At 37.0% G+C, this 19,312-nt stretch overlaps 1 protein-coding gene across 7 annotated transcripts in view; it reads left to right on the forward strand.

Moving 5' to 3' along the window:
* Positions 1–19,312, forward strand: part of RAD50 (RAD50 double strand break repair protein) — a 204,868-nt gene that overhangs the window by 151,878 nt on the left and 33,678 nt on the right. For all 7 annotated transcript variants that reach the window (XM_012762116.3, XM_012762118.3, XM_075996017.1 and 4 more), the window contains 8 exons: positions 3,327–3,455; positions 3,699–3,864; positions 4,955–5,148; positions 5,985–6,191; positions 7,430–7,612; positions 8,063–8,220; positions 10,281–10,456; positions 10,985–11,222. In XM_012762116.3, the coding sequence (XP_012617570.2) occupies positions 3,327–3,455; positions 3,699–3,864; positions 4,955–5,148; positions 5,985–6,191; positions 7,430–7,612; positions 8,063–8,220; positions 10,281–10,456; positions 10,985–11,222 (1,451 nt within the window). The remainder of the gene's footprint in view (positions 1–3,326; positions 3,456–3,698; positions 3,865–4,954; positions 5,149–5,984; positions 6,192–7,429; positions 7,613–8,062; positions 8,221–10,280; positions 10,457–10,984; positions 11,223–19,312) is intronic.

The following is a 19,312-nucleotide window of genomic DNA, read 5'->3' on the forward strand; positions in this document are numbered from 1 at the left end:
TAATATTTAGTGCTCTTCAGTATCAATCCAATTCTCTTTGTTAGTCTGTGCTCAAAAGGTATTTTCTGAATACAAAATTTTTTTCACAAGTAGTGTGAATGGTCCCATTCATTGAATGCTTACTGTGTTCAAGTGCTTTAAAATGTCTTAAGTAAGCCCTATGGAAGAACTCTTTGAGGGTTTCCAGGCAAGAAAGCCAAGGCACGGCTGTTCACATTTGTAGAGAGAGGTACAGTTAGGATTAGAGTCCAGGCCTATAATTCCTAAGTTCATACTTTTTTCTTTTTAAGTCAGATTTATGGAGGTATAATTTACATATGGTAAAATCCACCCTTACCTTTTTTTTTTTTTTTTTTTTGAGACAGAGTCTCACTTTCTTGCCCAGGCTAGAGTGAGTGCCGTGGCGTCAGCCTGGCTCACAGCAACCTCAATCTCCTGGGCTCAGCGATCCTACTGCCTCAGCCTCCCTAGTAGCTGGGACTATAGGCATGTGCCACCATGCCCAGCTAATTTTTTTTGTATATATATTTTTAGTTAGTCAATTAATTTCTTTCTATATTTTGGTAGAGACGGGGTCTTGCTCAGGCTGGTTTTGAACTCCTGACCTCGAGCAATCCGCCCATCTCGGCCTCCCAGAGTGCTAGGATTACAGGCGTGAGCCACCGCGCCCGGCCACACCCTTACCTTTTTTATTGTAGCATATTACAAGGGTACAAATGTTTAGGTCACGTACATTGCCTTTGCCCCACCCGAAAATCCACCCTTTTTAAAGTGTATATTTCTATGCATTTGGACAAATATATATAGAACCATGTGGAATATGGAATATGTAAAATATTTCCATCACTCAGAAAGTTCTCTCAAAGTCCTTGCAATCAGTCTTCTCCCCCTACTCCCAGCTCCTGGCACCCACTGACTCGTTTTCTGTCATTATAGTTCTGCCTTTTTCAGAATGGCACATAAATGGAATCATATAGCAAATAGATTTTGTGTCTGGCTTCTTTCCTTAGCATAACGATTTTTAATTTATCTCTGTTGCTGCATGTATGAATAGTTCATTCCTTTTTTATTGCTGAGGAGTATTCCACTATATATATGGATATATGGCAATTTTTTTTTGTTGTTCATCAGTTCCCTGGTTGATGAACATTAAGTTGTTTCCAGCTTTTGGCTGTTACAGATAAAACTGCTCTAAACTTTTGTGTACAAGTCTTTGGACATATGTTTTTATCGTTCTCTTTAGGAATGGGTTTGCTACATTATATGGGAAGTATATGCTTACCTTTATAAGCTGCCAAACTATTCTCCAAAGTGGCTGTGCCATTTTGTATTCCTGCCAACAATGCATAAAAGTGCAGTTCTTCTGCACCCTTTTCTGCATTTAGTATTGTTGGCCTTTTTCGTTTTAATCATGATAATAGCCGTGTGGTAGTATCTCATTTGGAGATTGTTTGTGGTTTAATTTTGCATTTTCCTAATTGATTGTCAATTGATTGACTTGACTTTGAGCATCTTTTCATGTGTTTATTTGCCATCTGAATATATTCTTTGATAAAGTAGAAAAATCTTTTCCCTATTTTCAATGGTTTTTTTTTTTTTGGTCCCTTTATTGAGCTGTGAGAGTTCTTAACGTATTCTGAATCTAAGCCCTTTATCAGATATTTGTTAGGCAAATATTTTCTTAACTGTTTTTCAAAAGGCAGGAGTTTTAAATTTTGATGAGGTACAGCTTTTCAAATTTTTTCTCTTATTGTTTATACTTTTTATTTCATTTCTAGGAAACCTTTGGCTTACCTACTGTCACAAAATTTTTCTTCAATATTTTCTTCTAGAAGTTTCATAGTTTTTGAATTCTTACATTTAAGTATATGCTCCACTGCAGGTTAATTTTTTGAAATAGTATGAGGTAAGGGTTGAAGTTTACATTTTTGCATACACATGTCCAGCTGTTCCAGCACCTGGAGCTTCTAGTCTTAACCGTTTTGATACCCTGCCTCCTAATCTTATCTCCCTAACTATGTGGTTTTGTACAAGTCTGTAAGTCCTCTGAGTCTCCTGCTTAGTATGTAATCTTGTGAAGATTAGGGAGGTCTTTTGTTGTTGTTTTTGCCTAGAGAGGTTTTTTTGTTTTTCAAACTTTTTTGTAGAGATGAGGTCTCGAGGCTGGACTCGAACTCCTGGCGTCAAGTGATCCTCCTGCCTTGGCCTCCTGAAGGTTTAGAGAGAATTTATAGCAGCACCTATACAATGTCTGGAACATAATAGGCATTCAATCAATGATACCTGTGACTGTTATTGATAAAATTACTTTTGTCAGATCTCTCATTCTTTCCTTTAGCTAACACATTAAACACTTTTTACATGTTCTAAGGATACATTGGGGAACAAAGTAAACAAAGTTCCTATTTTTATGGTGATTATATGCTATCCGTTCATATACAAATCACAGGGTAATACTATTAGTATAATTTTAATAAATGATATTAATGTTGAGCATGCATTTTGGTGGAGCTATGAAAGTTTGCAATTGCTATATCTAAGCAGTTTAGTAACTTAAGAATAATATGTTTAAAAATTAGCTTCTGCTGGGCATGGTGGTACACACCTATAGTCCCAGCTACAAGGGAGGCTGAGGTGGGAGGATCACTTGAGCCTAGGAGTTCCAGGTTGTAGTGCTGTATGATCTTGCCTGTGAATAGCTGCTGCTCATCAGTCTGGGCAACATAGGAAGACCCTGTGTCTAAATAAAAGATAATAATAAATAAAGATCAGATTCTAAAAATATCTAAGGTGAGGACTTGGTCAGCTTTGGAGTCACAGAGATAACACTGGAAGAGGATTCCCCAGCATCATCCAAGTAGAGAATGCTCTAAACCAGGTTATTCATACTCCTTAGAGATGAGTCTAAGAATGTACTGGTAACTCACCATGCGTTTCTAGTCCCCTCAATAGTTCTCATTTTTAAAAAGTACATTAAATAGTTAGCCTTTTAAGGATTAAGTTCTTAAAATGTGCTACTCTATATATTATAACTCTAAGTGCTTAATGAATGAAAAATTTTTATGGAAGGTATAGAGGGCAGGATATAGGCTTTGGAGTTAGAAGTGGAATTTAATTCTTGCTTTTCTCTGCTAGCTGTGAAGACTTGGAAAAGTTAATGTCTCTGCTTTTCAGTTTCTCTATGCCCTTTTTACAGTGTCATTGTTAACATTAAATAAGATCGCTTTTACTAAATGCCTGGCCTTGGCACACCTTATTTTTCTGCATCCAGCAGCAGTGTAAGCTATAGTGAATTTTATTTATTTAGAGTGTTTCTTTATTTTTAGAATCGTCTAAAAGAAATTGAACACAATCTCAATAAAATAATGAGACTTGATAATGAAATTAAAGCCTTGGATAGCCGAAAGAAGCAAATGGAGAAAGATAATAGTGAACTGGAACAGAAAATGGAAAAGGTTTGTAGTAGTAGAATTTTGTTCTACTTCAAAATTTGGGGATTATTGTGAACTTTATTTGAATCAGTTTTGCCACCCACATTTTGGAAAAAAACAAGTGCAAATCTTGATGTTTGTGCTACTTCTCTGTATATGTTAAAATGAAGGGTGTTGAATAAGGGTGATGAATCTTATTTGGTACCTCAAAATGATCATATCTTCTTGTATTTATACATTAAAGCTTTTTATTTTGGTGTTACCTAGGTTTTTCAAGGGACTGATGAGCAGCTAAATGACTTATATCGCAATCACCAGAGAACAGTAAGAGATAAAGAAAGGAGATTGGTAGACTGTCAGCGTGAATTGGAAAAATTAAATAAAGAATCTAGGCTTCTTAATCAAGAAAAATCAGAACTACTTATTGAGCAGGGTAGGACAAAGTGTTCGTCTTTTTTTCGTCTGTAATGTTACATATTTTCTACATGAATGAAGTATCTCCTGGGAATTATGCTGAGTGAAAAAAAGCAAATCTCAAAAGGTTATATGCAGTATATTTTTATTTATGTAATTTTTGAAATGTCAAAATTTATTTTAGAAATGGTGGGCAAATTAATGATTGCTAGGGATACTGGGTAGGAGAAGGGGCAAGGGGATGTGATTATGCTTATGAAAGAAGAGTTCTTGTGATATTGGAATTGTGCAGTGTCTTGACTATTGTAGATATCTGTATGAACCCACACAGGTAATAAAATTATATAGAACTTAATACACACACATATACGAATGGGTGCGAGTAAAATTGGGGAGATTTGACTAAGATTGAGGAATTATATCAATGTGAGTATCCTGGTTGTGATATTATACTGTAGTTTTGCAGAAGTTGCTATTGGGGGAACCCGGGCAAAGTGTATGTTAGGGAGGGAACTCAGTAGTATGGGATGAGAAAGAATCTCAACACAGTGATTAGGACAGGTTTAAAGAAAAAGTTTTTTTTACTTTCCAAGGGAGGAAAGGGCACTGCACGAAAAAAGGAAATGAAGTGCTGGCCAAAGGGTAAGGGGCTTGGGACTTTTATTGGGATAAAGGGAGAAGAAAGAAAAAGAATAGTTACTGCTGCCAACTGATAGCAGAAGACAGCTGTGAGGTGGCTGCATTTGTTTTTCCTCTTTTTCCCCTCTGTGAGGCTGGTTTATCAGTCTCCCTGGAACTTGGGCTGGCTTGAGCTGGGTGAGGGTCATGCTCTTTCTGTCTTTTTAGTTATTTTCAAGTGCTGTAAAAACAAACTCTTAAAGACCAGAAGTTAAACCACAGGTGGTTCTTCAGAGGGGCAGTAGTACTCATTTTTTTAGTGATCATTTTTTTCCTATTGTTTTTCTCCATTAGTTTATTAGCAGTGCTGTCCTTTCAGTATTGGAGACATTGTGCTGTATTATTTTTTGCAACTGTATGTGAATTTACAGTTACTCAGCTTTTTAAAAACCAGCTGGAAAAATATAATTATTAGGTTGGCTTTTTTAAAGGTCGCCTACAGCTACAAGCAGATCGTCATCAAGAACATATCCGAGCTAGAGATTCATTAATTCAGTCTTTGGCAACACAGCTAGAATTGGATGGCTTTGAGCGTGGACCCTTCAATGAAAGACAAATTAAAAATTTTCACAAACTTGTAAGAGAGAGACAAGAAAGGGAAACAGAAACTGCCAACCAGCTGATGGTAAATATTTTGAAATACATTCTTTGTTATTGTCTTTTATTTGTGTCAGATTATCTACTTAAATTGTTTTAATTTTTGGATAGACCCTATTTTGACATATATTTAAATTAGTGTTAGGATGGAAGCTGCTACGAGGTAGAAGAAACCCGTATAGAAGCTAAGTTTTAAAAGCTTATAAAGATAAAAATATGAAGAAAAAATGTAGGCCTATGTTCGTTTTTCGGTAAAAAAATTTTTGGTTTTTTTTTCCCCCCTCTATTCTTACTATTATTCCCAGTTAAGTAAAAAAAAAAAGTTTTAGAGCTAATTGCAAAGAAAACATTTGCTCGTAGTTAATAATGATTATCTCTGGATGATGGTTTTTACATTTTTTAAAGTATAGTCATGCACCACATAATGACGTTTCGGTTGTGACAGACCACATATACAATGGTGGACCACATGTACAATGGTGGTTCCATAAGATTATAATACCAGATTTTTACTTTATCTTTTTTATGTTTATATATACAAATATTTATTGTGTTACTGTTGCCTACAGTATTCAGTACAGTAACATGCTATACAGGTTCATGGCCTAGGAGCAATAGGCTATATTATAGCCTGGGTGTATGGTAGGCCATACCATCTAGGTTTCTGTAAGTATACTCTAGGGTATTTTCACAGTGACAAAATTGCCTAATGATGCATTTCTCAGAATATGTCCCTGTGGTTTAACAACACATGACTATACTTTTCTATATTTTTTCATTGTACATGTATTAGTTTTGTAATGAAGAAACTCTCTTAATAATTTAGTGAAAAAATTAATGCTAATTCTTCACATATGTATTTAGAATGACTTTGCAGAAAAAGAGAATCTGAAACAAAAACAGATAGATGAGATAAGGGATAAGAAAACTGGACTGGGAAGAATAATTGAGCTAAAATCGGAAATCCTAAGTAAGAAGCAGCATGAGCTGAAAAATGTGAAGTATGAATTACAGCAATTGGAAGGATCTTCAGACAGGATTCTTGAACTGGACCAGGAGCTCACAAAAGCTGTAAGATATTATTTGAATAATAATTTTAAGGTGTAAGGCATATAGAATCTTGCATTCTGAAGTATTTGCTAATCCTTAGATTATGGCATTTTAATAAAAATGTCTTCCTTGTCTGTCCTAAGGTAAAATGAACTTATCTAGATATCTTGGTCCCTCAACTCTTTGGTTCTAGAAACTGGTGGGTTAAAAATTAGAATCACCCTAAGCTTTTTAAAATTATCTATTCTTAGATCTTAACGCCTCAGACCTTCCAAATCAAAATCTCTGAGAGCAGGGCATGGAAATATATGTTCAAAACATAGCTGGGCATGGTGGCATACATCTGTAGTCCCAGCTGCTTGGGAGGCTAAGGCAAGAGGATTGCTTGAGCCCAGAAGTTTGAGGTTGCAGTGAACTGTGATTACGCCACTGCATTCTAGCCAGGGCAACAGAGTAAGACTGTGTCTCTTAAAACACACACACACACCAAAATTAGGTGACTCTTATGAACATCCTACTTAAGATCCACTTACCTAAATAAAAAAGCAAGTATTTTTCCTCTAGGTTCACACACTGTAATTTTATGAGATTTTTGCTGTATTATCACATTTTCTATGGTAAAAACTTTTTTAGCCAATCTCTTCAAGAATTTCCAAATTTTCCTCATTTCTATTCTGTCCCTTTACTTCATATCTCCATCATCAGAGTAAGCATCCTACAGCTTGGCAAATCCTCTCTTAAATCCCATCTTGATAATTGAAGTAAACATTGATTTTTACTCCCTACTTATCATTGTAGCACATCTCTTTGTCTTTAGCACTTTATTGCAGTATTGTCTTATTGGGGTGAGGGGACACCAGTTGAGGACCACAGCACACTTTTTATAGTTTCTACATACCAGTCAATAACGTGAGTTACATGAGGACCTAATTAACACTTAATTGTTGACTAAAGAGTCTCTGATCTGTATACTTAGACACATTTCTCCTAATTTTGCATTGATTCTTATTTTTCCTTCCTATTTTGCCCTTCCAAGTTTATTTACTAATTCTCTACTATATAACATAGTAAGATAACTTTAATAAGATTTTCCTGAAAGCATATATGGTGCCTTATGTTTTTTCTCTTGTTGGTTATAAGCAAACAATGATATTTTGACCATTCTGAGGAGTAGTTAATTTCTAATGCAATAATTTCTAATTATTTTAATTCTTACACAAAGTACATAAACCTATGTGTTTGTTTGAATTATTGCTTAGGAACGTGAACTAAGCAAGGCTGAGAAAGACAGCAATGTAGAAACCCTAAAAACAGAAGTTATAAGCCTACAGAATGAGAAAGTGGACCTCGATAGGACACTGCGTAAATTGGACCAGGAGATGGAGCAGTTAAACCATCACGCAACAACACGTACCCAGATGGAGATGCTGACCAAAGACAAAGTATGATTTTCTTTTTGTTCTAATTATACTGTCTGGTATTTAAGATAGTTTATCTTGCATTCATAATTGACACACTATGAAGGATTGCATTGGTATCGACTTTATATTTTACAGGTTAAGTTAGCTTACTACTCTATAAAACAGACTGTCAAGCTTAAAAGTTACTGTTTAATTACAAAAAGTTTACATAGAACTATGTACACACATGCACATTGCTGTTAACTCTTAACATACAGAAGTTTTAAATTTTTATAGCATTAAACGTATTACTCTCTTCTTATGGCTTAGAAAGACCATCTCCACTCCAAGATTTTTAAGAAATTTCATATTTTCTTACATTTTTATAGTTATTTTTTCAGCCTAGAACTTGAGTCAGTCAAGAATTTATTTTTGTCTTGGTATAATGTAGAGACATTGAATTTTATTTTTAAAAGATGTTTTTACCTTTAGGCTGACAAAGATGAACAAATCAGAAAAATAAAATCTAGGCACAGTGATGAATTAACTTCACTGTTGGGGTATTTTCCCAACAAAAAACAGCTTGAAGACTGGCTTCATAGTAAATCAAAAGAAATTAATCAGACCAGGGACAGACTTGCCAAATTGAAGTAAGTAGTTATAATATTTGTAGATGTAACAGAAATTTCTTATTTCATGCTTTCATTTTAATTGTTTTAAAATAATTTGTTGTCATGAAATGGTATGTTGTATTTAGTTCTCCTATATGAGGGGACTTTAGAAAGTTTGTGGATAAATGGAAGTAAAATATAAAAATAAAATATATAAACTTTATTTCTGAACATAAGCCCCATCAAGTTGAAGACACTTTTGTAAGCAATAGTACCAGCCATATAGTCCATCCCTGAAGAACTGTGGGTCCTTAGAATTTAACCATGTCAGTGTAATCTTTTCTACATTATTAACTAAAGGAAAACGGGTGACCTTTAAATATTTTTTAAGATTTGGAAACAAAAATAAGTAAGAAGGAGCCAAACCAGGACTGTGCGTGAATACGGTAATTTTCCACTTAAACTCTCACAGAATTGCCCTCCTGCGTAGGGGTGGGGAACAGCAGGGCCTTGAGTCTGGGCTTTTGACTGAATCCAGACTTCACAGAACAAATGCCTTTTATCCAAATTCTGTGAAGTTTGGATTGGGTCAAATTTTTTCATCATACACATTTTCCATGAACTTTTTGAAAACTCCTCATATTTTACAAATTAAGCAAAATGGAAATGGGTTGCAATTTGGGCCCCTTGTCCTTGAAAATTGGTAGACTTAAGAGGATTAAAGTTTTAAAATTCCCTTTTCATTTCTGTGAGTAATCCATAATAAAAAGTGATCATGTTTCTCAGATACTACTTTGGATGGTGGTTGGATTAGAGGGTCAAAAATTCCACACAGATTTTTGATGAAAATAATGGATTTGGCTTTGGTTATGTTAAATTTATATTTCTTATGGAAATGTCTGTTAGGGAGTAGAAAATTGGAGTTCGAAGTTCAGGAGATTGGGAGTTATTGCTATATAAGGGAAGATCGAAGTTAGCATAGGCCGTATCGCCTTGACAGAGTTGTACAAAAAGGAGAGGGGGGTTATAGTTAGATTTCAGAGAAACACCAACATTTGAAATGTTGGCCAGCAGAGGAAGAGGAGCAAGTGAAGGAAACTAGGATGTGCCCAGGAAACCAGGGTGAGAGCCAGATAGGAGTGGTGTTGGGGGTGCCTTGGTAAGATAGGCCTTCAAGGATATGGTCTACCGTGTTTGGTGCTACCTAGAGATAGAGTAAGAGGAAGACTGCACTTGGTACTTGGGTTGTTGGTGACCTTGATGGAAAGTGCTCAGTGGAAGCTAGGATGGTGAGTGTATCATCTGTATCAGTCATTTTTTCTTCATATTTTTACTGCACCTCAAAATGGGTAGTATGATGAAGTGTGTGTGTAATCACACACATTTATCTGAAACAAATTTCTCAAAGTAGTACTTCTACATACAGTCTACTCCAGTATATTACATTCTGTTATTTCACTTTTTAAAAATAGGCTGAGTACAATGCATTAAATTGACTACATGACTTGTATCGTAACCAGCAAATTGAAAAACCCTGATATGTGTGAGTATTGAGGTTGGCTAGGATGATTGTTTAAGAGTTGGAATAGAGATAAATTGTACCAGTAACAAAATCTTTGATGAATGAGAGGGAATGAGTGATCAGTAGATAAGTAGATGACAGCAGCAAGGAGAGGAATAAGAAAAGGTTTTTATAGGAGAGTAGGGAAGTAATATTGTGAAAGAGGCTAAAGGGAATTAGGAAATTGTTTTCCTCCTCTCTTCTTTCCCTGCAGTAGACCCAGCAAGCATCTTCTTACTCAGGCTCTTAAGCTGAGATCTGAGACAATGAACCTCCAGAAACCAGGCAGAATTCTGCCTGTGTACGTTTTCCTGGGAGTAGGCCCAAGACTAGGACTGGCAAAGTGAGTCAGTGCCCTAGGTAGAGAGTCAAGGTGTAAGTGGACTGTTGCCTTGACTTCTAAAAGAAATAGTATTTTGTTATACCAAACTCTTGTAATGATTTGTTGACAGAATTTGTTTTGTATATGCCTACTCAAACTTTTCAAACTCTTTTCTCATGATTTAAAATTATAATCCACATTTTGTTCTTATTTTAGCAAGGAACTAGCTTCAGCTGAGCAGAATAAAAATCATATAAATAATGAGCTAAAAAGAAAAGAAGAGCAATTGTCCAGTTATGAAGACAAGCTATTTGATGTTTGTGGTAGCCAGGACTTTGAAAGTGATTTAGACAGGCTTAAAGAAGAAATTGAAAAATCCTCAAAACAGCGAGGTAAGTTACCTCCTTTATATTATCAAGGCACTTTGACACTTTTGAATTTTGATTCAGAGGTAACTCTTAAGGATGGGAGATTTAAAAACCTGGTTAGGGAGCCAAATGGCTTGAGTTTTAGTCCTGGCTCTACAACTTACTCACTGTGTCATTTTTAGCATCTTATTAAAACTTTCCTGTGTTTTACATTAATCATCTGTAAATGAGGACACAACTACCTACCGCCTAGGGTATTGAGGAATAAATGAGATTATCGTTGTGAAGCCCTTAGAACACTGCCTGGCATATAGAAAGGTCTCAATAAAAGTTATGTTTTACTTATTGTAAGTTACCAAAGAGTAATTTGTACAATCTAAATTTATCATGCCTTTTGGAAAAAGGTTTAAATATCTTTTTATTTATTTTTTATTTATTTTATGTTTATAAAGCAAGAGGAATAATCACGTATTTATAGAAAAAGATGTAACCATGTTGACGAAACTGTATTTATATTTCTCATTGGAGATATATTTATTTCTTTTAAAATAGCCATGCTGGCTGGAGCCACAGCAGTTTACTCCCAATTCATTACTCAGCTCACAGATGAGAACCAGTCGTGTTGCCCCGTCTGCCAGAGAGTTTTTCAGACAGAAGCTGAATTACAAGAAGTTATCAGTGATCTGCAGTCGAAGCTGCGGCTTGCTCCAGATAAACTTAAGTCAACAGAATCAGACCTAAAGAAAAAGGAAAAACGACGTGATGAAATGCTGGGACTTGTGCCCATGAGGTAAGAATAGGGACTTACTGTCACTGTACATGTGGCAGAGCACTGCAAAAGGTCCCAGTCCAGGGTCTGGCATAGGACAGGGACTTGGTAAGGATGCGTTAAATGAAAAAATTAGATTTTGAGCCATTATGCCTTATTTCATTTATGTGGTAAGAAGAATCAATTATTTTGTTTAAAGATAAGGTTATTTCTGTTTATTTAATCATGGGGTAGATATAGTCTTTATGTTTTTATGTGTTTAATGCCTGAGACTTGGCTTGAGGGCATAGATTTTGACAGATTTAGTAGTGTTCATTAATATGGTACTTTCTAAGCCCAGCAAACGAATTTAAGTACTGAAAAGTTCTCCCGAAAGATAAATTTCAAACTATATTTTTGTCTTTTTCACTTTCAGAAAGAATGAATCATAGATTATTTCTGTTTAGATTTTTCCTTGCTTGTACAAGAAATTCATGTGATGGTCTGTTTATAAACAAAATTAAATCAGGAAATATGTGATGATTACCTTGGTGTCTCCCAGAACATAGAAAACAAAGCTGGTTACAGAGACCCTGTCAATAAGACATTGCCCTCAAGGAGCTAATGATCTAATTAAGGAGACAGGCTCTCAAAATCAGACATTTATAAAGCTGATCTTAATAAAATGTTTAAAAAATGTTTCAAACAAATGCATAAGTTAAGAAGAGAGAAGTTAGTGGATACAAAACGAGAAAAGTACTTTGAGAATGAGGCAGGAAGTAAAGCTTAGAGAAGTTGGTTCATCTTATTTGAGAAGAGAGGGAAATCAGAACAGTGTGTGCAAAGAGGAGAGGTATAACCTATGCTGCAATAGAAATGGTATCTGGAGTTTGGGTAATTATTTGTAGGTTTTGATTCCCATAAGTTGGGAAAATAAGGCTACATTATGTTCAGTCCTAGTTAAAAGTCTCTCTGATAGGTGATGAGCCAGCCTAAGGGATTTAATATTAATAAGACTTGGTTTAGGAAAATTAATCTGATATTGGTATAGCAAAGGGATTAGGCTGAGAAAAACTCTGGAGGCAGAAAAATGAATAGAGTATATTGCCCCGAAAACCAAGGAGGAGTTTCAGGAAAAGGAAAAGTCTAAGCAGATGTGCTTTGGCAGCCACCTTCTGAGATGTCCCCAGTGATCTCTGCCTCCTGGTGTTCACACTCTCATGTAGTCTTCTGTCATGCTGTTGCAGGCTTGGTCTATGTAACTGATAAAAATAGGACAGACATGATACCATGTCCCTTCCAAGATTAGGTTATTTAAGCTACTGGGGCTTCCTTCACGCTTGCATGTGTGTGCACGTGTGTGTGTTTTCTCTCTCTCCCTCTGTCTCTCTGTCTCTCACCTGAGGGATGCCAGCTGCCATGTTGTGAGCAGCCCTATGGAGAGTCCCATGTGGCAAGGACCTGAGGCCTTCAAACGATAAGTTTGGAAGCCTATTTTCCAGCAGTCAAGCCTTGAGCTGACTGCAACCCTGGCTGATAGCCTGACTGCAAGTTTTTGCAAGACCCCTAGTCAGAAGCATATTTCCTGATACTTGTATCTGTGAGAAATAGTAAGTGCAGCTGTTCTAAGCTGCTAAGTTTTGGGGTGTTTTGTTATGCAACAATAGATGACTAAGATAAGTATCAAGGCTGAAAAGCAGATTATTGGGGCCACAAAGAGAATGTGATAAGGAGACAGATGCAGTAGTTTGAAAATAAAAAGGAAGGAGAGGAATTAAGTAGTATCTTGAAGAGAAAAAGATCAAGTAAAAGATAAAACTTGAAATTGGTAGAAAGTGCATGTATGGGAAATATATATGAGCTTAGTCCTGTGTCATGCTGCCATATAATAAATGGCAGAAATTAACTTTGTGCTTTAGGACTCTTGCCATCACAGTTCCCCTTCTAAGAGTAAGGTACATTTCTTACTGTCGTTGTACCTCCAGCACTTCCTTGTATATTATAACTTTGATAAATATTTGCTGAATGAATGAGAACTATAGTATCTGTTCCAGTTATTTATTACTATGTAACAAACCTCCTTAAAATATAGTGCCTGACAACAATTTATTAATTTTTCATGGTGCTGTGGGATGACTGAGCTCAGCTGGGTGGTTCTCACTTGGGTCTTTCATGTTGCTGCAGTCAGGTGTTGGCTGCAGTCATCTGAAGGCTTAGTTGGGTTGGATGTTCAGCATGGTTCTCATGACTGGTAGTGATGCTAACTGTTGGCTCGGAGCTCAGTCAAAAGGGCGTCTACGTGTGTCTTGGGTTTTTGGCAGCACAGCAGCTGGGTTACCAAATGAAGTATCCCAAGAGCAAGTGTTCCAAGAGACAGGAAGTGGAAGCAGCAGGCCTAGACCTAGAAACTGGCACAGTGACACTTCATTTTCTGTTGGTCATAGCCTACCAAGATTCAAGAGGACACTCAACCTCTTTTTTTTTTCAGGATATTATGGGGATACAGACATTTTGGTTACATGTTATGATTTTGCCACACCTAAACCATGATTTGAGGCATGCCCTTCCTACAACGCTCACTGCATCCAGTAGTTGTGAGTTTACCCACCCTCAATCCCCCAACCCCCAAAGAATATTACTACCCTTAGTGTTGATCAGTCAGCCAATTTGATGGCGAGTACATGTGGTGCCTATTCTTCCATTCTTTTTTTTTTTTTGCGTATTATGGGGGTACAAGTGTTAAGGTTACGTATATTGCCCATGCCCCCCTCCTCCCTCGAGTCAGAGCTTCAAGTGTGTCCATCCCCCAAACATTGTACATCTTACTCGTTGTGTTTGTATATACCCATCCCCTCCTCCCCCTCCCACCTGCCCGACACCCGATAAATGTTATTCCTATATGTCCACTTAGGTGTTGATTATTCTTCCATTCTTGTGATACCTCACTTTGGAGGATGGGCTCAAGCTCTATACAGGAAAATATAAGAGGTGCTAGATCATTGTCATTTTTTATGATTGAGTAATATTCCATTATGATTGAGTAATATTCCATTGTATACATACACCATATTTTATTAATCCACTCATGGATTGATGGGCATTTGGGTTGTTTCCACATCCTTGCTATAGTGAATTGTTCTGCCATAAACATTCAAGTGCAGATGTCTTTATTGTAGAATGTCTTTTGTTCCTTTGGGTAGATGCCTAATAGTGCTATTGGTGAATCTCATGGTATTTCTATTTTTAGCTCTTCGAGGTATCTCCAGATTCTTTTCCACAGAGGTTGCATTAATTAGCAGCCCCAACAGCAGTGTAAGAGTGTTCCTTTCTCTCCACATCCTCAACAGCATTTGTTGCTTTGGGATTTTTTGATAAAGGCCAATCTCACTGGGGCTAGGTGATATCTCATTGCAGTTTTGATTTGCATTTTTCTAATGATTAGAGATGTTGAGCATTTTTTTAATATGTTTGCTGGCCATTATTCCTTCTTCTTTTAAGAAGTTTCTGTTCATGTCCTTTGCCCATTTATTGATAGAGTTGTTTGATTTTTTTCTTGTTGATTTTTTTGAGTTCTAGATAGATTCTTGTTATCAGCCATTTATCGAATGTGTAGAGAGCAAATATTTTTTCCTTTCTGTAGGCTGTCTATTCGCTCTAATGATAGTTTTCTTGGCTTTGCAAAAGCTTTTTAATTTGATCAGGTCCCATTTATTTGTTTTTGTTGATGCTTTGATTGCTTTGGGGGTTGTCTTCATAAATTCTTTGCCTAGGCTAACGTCTGAAAGAGTCTTCCCTACATTTTCTTCTAGAATTCTTAAGGTTTCATGCCTTAGGTTTAAGTCTGTTATCCATCATGAATTGATTTTTCTAAGAAGTGAGAGGTGGGGATCCAGTTTCAATCTTCTGCATGTAGTTATCCAGTTTTTCCAGTACCGTTTATTAAAAAGAGATTCTTTTCCCTAGTGTATATTTTTGTCTGCTTTGTCAAAGATTAGATGACAATAGCGGTTGGTTTCATCTCTGGATTCTCAGTCCTCTTTCAAAGGTCTATATCTCCATTCTTGTGCCAGTCCATCCTGTTTTAGTTACTATAGCCTTGTTGTACGGCTTGAATTCTGGTAGACTGATACCTCCCGGTTTGTTCTTTTTGCTTAAGATTGCTTTGGCTATACAAGATCTTCTCTGGTTCCATACAAAGTGTAGAATTATTTTTTCTAGATCTGTAAAGAATGATGATGGTACTTTGATAGGGATTGCATTAATTCTGTAGATCACTTTAGGCAGTATGGACATTTTTTTTTTTTTTTTTTTTTTGAGACAGAGTTTCGCTTTGTTGTCCAGGCTAGAGTGAGTGCCGTGGCGTCAGCCTAGCTCACAGCAACCTCAAACTCCTGGGCTCAAGCGATCCTCCTGCCTCAGCCTCCCGAGTAGCTGGGACTACAGGCATGTGCCACCATGCCCGGCTAATTTTTTATATATATATCAGTTGGCCAATTAATTTCTTTCTATTTATAGTAGAGACGGGGTCTCGCTCTTGCTCAGGCTGGTTTTGAACTCCTGACCTTGAGCAATCCGCCCGCCTCAGCCTCCCAAGAGCTAGGATTACAGGCGTGAGCCACAGCGCCCGGCCAGTATGGACATTTTAACAATGTTGATTCTACCAATCTATGAAGAAGGTAGATTTTTCCATCTGTTTACATCTTCTACAGTTTCTTTTCTTAGTGTTTCGTAGTTCTCCCTGTATATGTCTGTCACCTCTTTCATTAAATATGTTCCTAGATATTTACCTCTTGATGGGAAGATAATAATATGTGTAGTAATCCTATATCTGCTCTAGCATCTGTGAGCCATTCTAGTTATCACACATTAAATAAGAGAACCTAAAGCTAGAAAAGGTCCAGAGGAAGCACTAAAAATGGACCAAGATGCAGGCAGGGCTGCTAAGTAAAGACACATGTGTGGTGAAACTGTTTCTATAAGGTGCCAAAATGTGAAAACCAGAACAGGCAAATGATGAACCCCAATTTGTTTACCAAGCTCTAACAGAATGCCAGTGAGACATCCTGGAGGACTGGAGAAAGATGAGTTTAGGACAAATGAAAGAGGAAGACCTCTTTCCAATAGCGGGCAATAACATTATAAAACACATTATAAATTTTTTAAGTTTAAATAAATTGATGAATGAAAAATCAATAATGAATTAAGAGGACTTCTTTTTTTAATGTGGAAAAGCAATGGCCTAGGAGTACAGTCAGACTGATTTCTGTTAATCTAGCTCTGTCGGGTGGCCTTAGGGATGCTGATTAACCCTTCTGAGCCTTCGTTTCCCCCATGTAAAGTGAGAGGTTTGACTTAGATGATCACTAAGCTTCTTTCCAGCTCTGGTTGTAGTACAGGACACTACTGTCAGACATTCCCCGGGATCCCTTTCTGAGACATTGTGGAGGTCTATTTATGACAGTCACTTAGGTGGAGAGATTAATATTATTGGTGAAGAGGGATAAAGTAACAAGAAAGATTATATTTACCAGTGTGTCATTTGTCTTTTCATCTGTAGAATGTGCCCTTGATGCCATATTTTCATGAGAATTATCTATGCATGCAGCCAATGGTTACTTTATAGGCACTGTGCTGGAGCACTGGTAATACAGCTGTAGACAAAGTAGACAAGGTCCCTGCCCTCAGGAGTTTATATCCTAGTGGGAGATGAATAACAAACAAATAAGTAAATATGTGATATGCCAGATAATGATCATTGGCATGGAGGAAAAATCAGCAGGATAAAGGAACAGGGAGTAGCTGAAGGGTGGTAGGAGAGGAGTTGCTGATGAAGGTGGCATTTGAGAGAAGTGGGTAGCCAGCCATGCACTAGAGGATGAGCATTCTGGGCAGTCCAGAATCTTTAAGGCTTGTTTAACCTGAAGGCCAGAGGAAAAAGTGGCAGAAGATGAGCTCAGAGAGGTAATAGAGAGGCAGATCTTGTTTATCCTCTTTGGGAAAAATAATATTTTTACTTAAAACCCCAAACTCACCAACACCTAATATAAGACCAACATTATGAATGAAATGTCATCTGCAAATATACCTGGTTTTTTTTTAATTTATTTATTTTTATTTTAGCATATTATGGGGGTACAAGTGTTAAGGTTACATATATTGCCCATGCCCGCCTCCCCCCTCGAGTAAGAGCTTCAAGTGTGTCCATCCCCCAAACGTTGCACATCTTACTTGTTGTGGTTGTATATACCCATCCCCTCCTCCCCCCTCCCACCCTCCCGACACCCGATAAATGTTACTCCTGTATGTCCACTTAGGTGTTGATCCGTTAATACCAATTTGCTGGTGAGTACATGTGGTGCTTGTTTTCCCATTCTTGAGATACTTCACTTAGTAGAATAGGTTCCAGCTCTATCCAGAAATATACAAGAGGTGCTATATCACCATTATTTCTTAAAGCTGAGTAGTACTCCATGGTATACATATACCACATTTTATTAATCCACTCATGAATTGATGGGCACTTGGGTTGTTTCCACAGCTTTGCGATTGTGAATTGTGCTGCTATAAACATTCGAGGTGTCTTTTTCATAAAGTGACTTTTGATCGTTTGGGTAGATGCCCAGTAGTGGAATTGCTGGATCAAATGGTAGATCTACTTGTATTGCTTTGAGGTATCTACATATTGCTTTCCACAGAGGTTGAACTAGTTTGCAGTCCCACTAGCAGTATAGGAGTGTTCTTGTCTCTACATCCACGCCAGCATTTATTGTTTGGGGACTTTTTGATAAAGGCCATTCTCACTGGAGTTAAATGATATCTCATTGTGGTTTTGATTTGCATTTCCCTGATGATTAGAGATGTTGAACATTTTTTCATATGTTTGTTGGCCATTATTCTGTCTTCTTTTGAGAAGTTTCTGTTCATGTCCTTTGCCCATCTTTTGATAGGGTTGTTTGATTTTTTCTTGCTGATTTTCCTGAGTTCTAAATAGATTCTAGTTATCAGCCCTTTATCAGATGTGTAGCTTGCAAAAATTTTCTCCCATTCTGTGGGTTGTCTGTTTGCTCTCTCGAGAGTTTCTTTGGCTGTGCAGAAGCTTTTTAAGTTGATCAGGTTCCATTTGTTTATTTTTGTTGCTGTTGTGATTGCCTTTGGGGTCTTCTTCATAAATTCTTTGCCTAGGCCAATGTCTAGAAGAGTGTTTCCAACATCTTCCTCTAGAATTCTAATAGTTTCACACCTAAATGTTCAAGTCTGTTACCCAGCATGAGTTGATTTTTGTGAGAGGTGAAAGGTGTGGGTCTTGTTTCAGTTTTCTACATGTGGCTATCCAGTTTTCCCAGCACCATTTATTGAATAAGGATTCTTTTCCCCAGTGTACGTTTTTGTCTGCTTTGTCGAAGATTAGTTGGCTATATGAGGATGGTTTCATATCTGGGTTCTCTGTTCTGTTCCACTGGTCAATGTCCCTGTTCTTGTGCCAGTAAAAAGCTGTTTTAATGACTATAGCCTGTGGTATAGTTTGAAGTCTGGTAAATTGATACCTCCTATTTTGTTTTTATTGCCTAGGATTGCTTTTGCTATACGGAGTCTTCTCTGGTTCCATACGAAGCGTAAAATTATTTTTTCTATATCTTTGAAAAATGATGATGATATTTTGATAGGGATTGCGTTGACTCTGTAGGTCACTTTGGGTAGTATAGACATTTTAACAATGTTGATTCTGCCGACCCACGAGCATGGTATATTCTTCCAACTGTTTACGTCCTCTGCTATTTCCTTCTTCAGTGTTTTATAGTTTTCCTTGTAGAGGCCTTTTACCTCCTTAGTTAAATATATTCCAAGGTACTTTATTTTCTTTGTTGCTATTTTGAAGGGAATTGAGTCTTTGATTTGGTTCTAACTTTGACTGTTGTTGGCGTATATGAATGCCTCTGATTTCCGTGTATTGATTTTGTATCCTGAGACTTTACCAAATTCATTTATCAATTCAAGGAGTCTCTTTGGTTGAACCCTTGGGGTTTTCTAGGTGTAATATCATGTTATCAGCAAAGAGTGAGAGTTTGATCTCTTCTGCTCCCATTTGGATGCCCTTAATTCCGCTCTCTTATCTGATTGCTGTAGCGAGGACT

The sequence above is a fragment of the Microcebus murinus genome, chromosome 21 (genome assembly GCF_040939455.1).
Source record: "Microcebus murinus isolate Inina chromosome 21, M.murinus_Inina_mat1.0, whole genome shotgun sequence".
In the NCBI taxonomy this organism is placed as follows: domain Eukaryota; kingdom Metazoa; phylum Chordata; class Mammalia; order Primates; family Cheirogaleidae; genus Microcebus; species Microcebus murinus.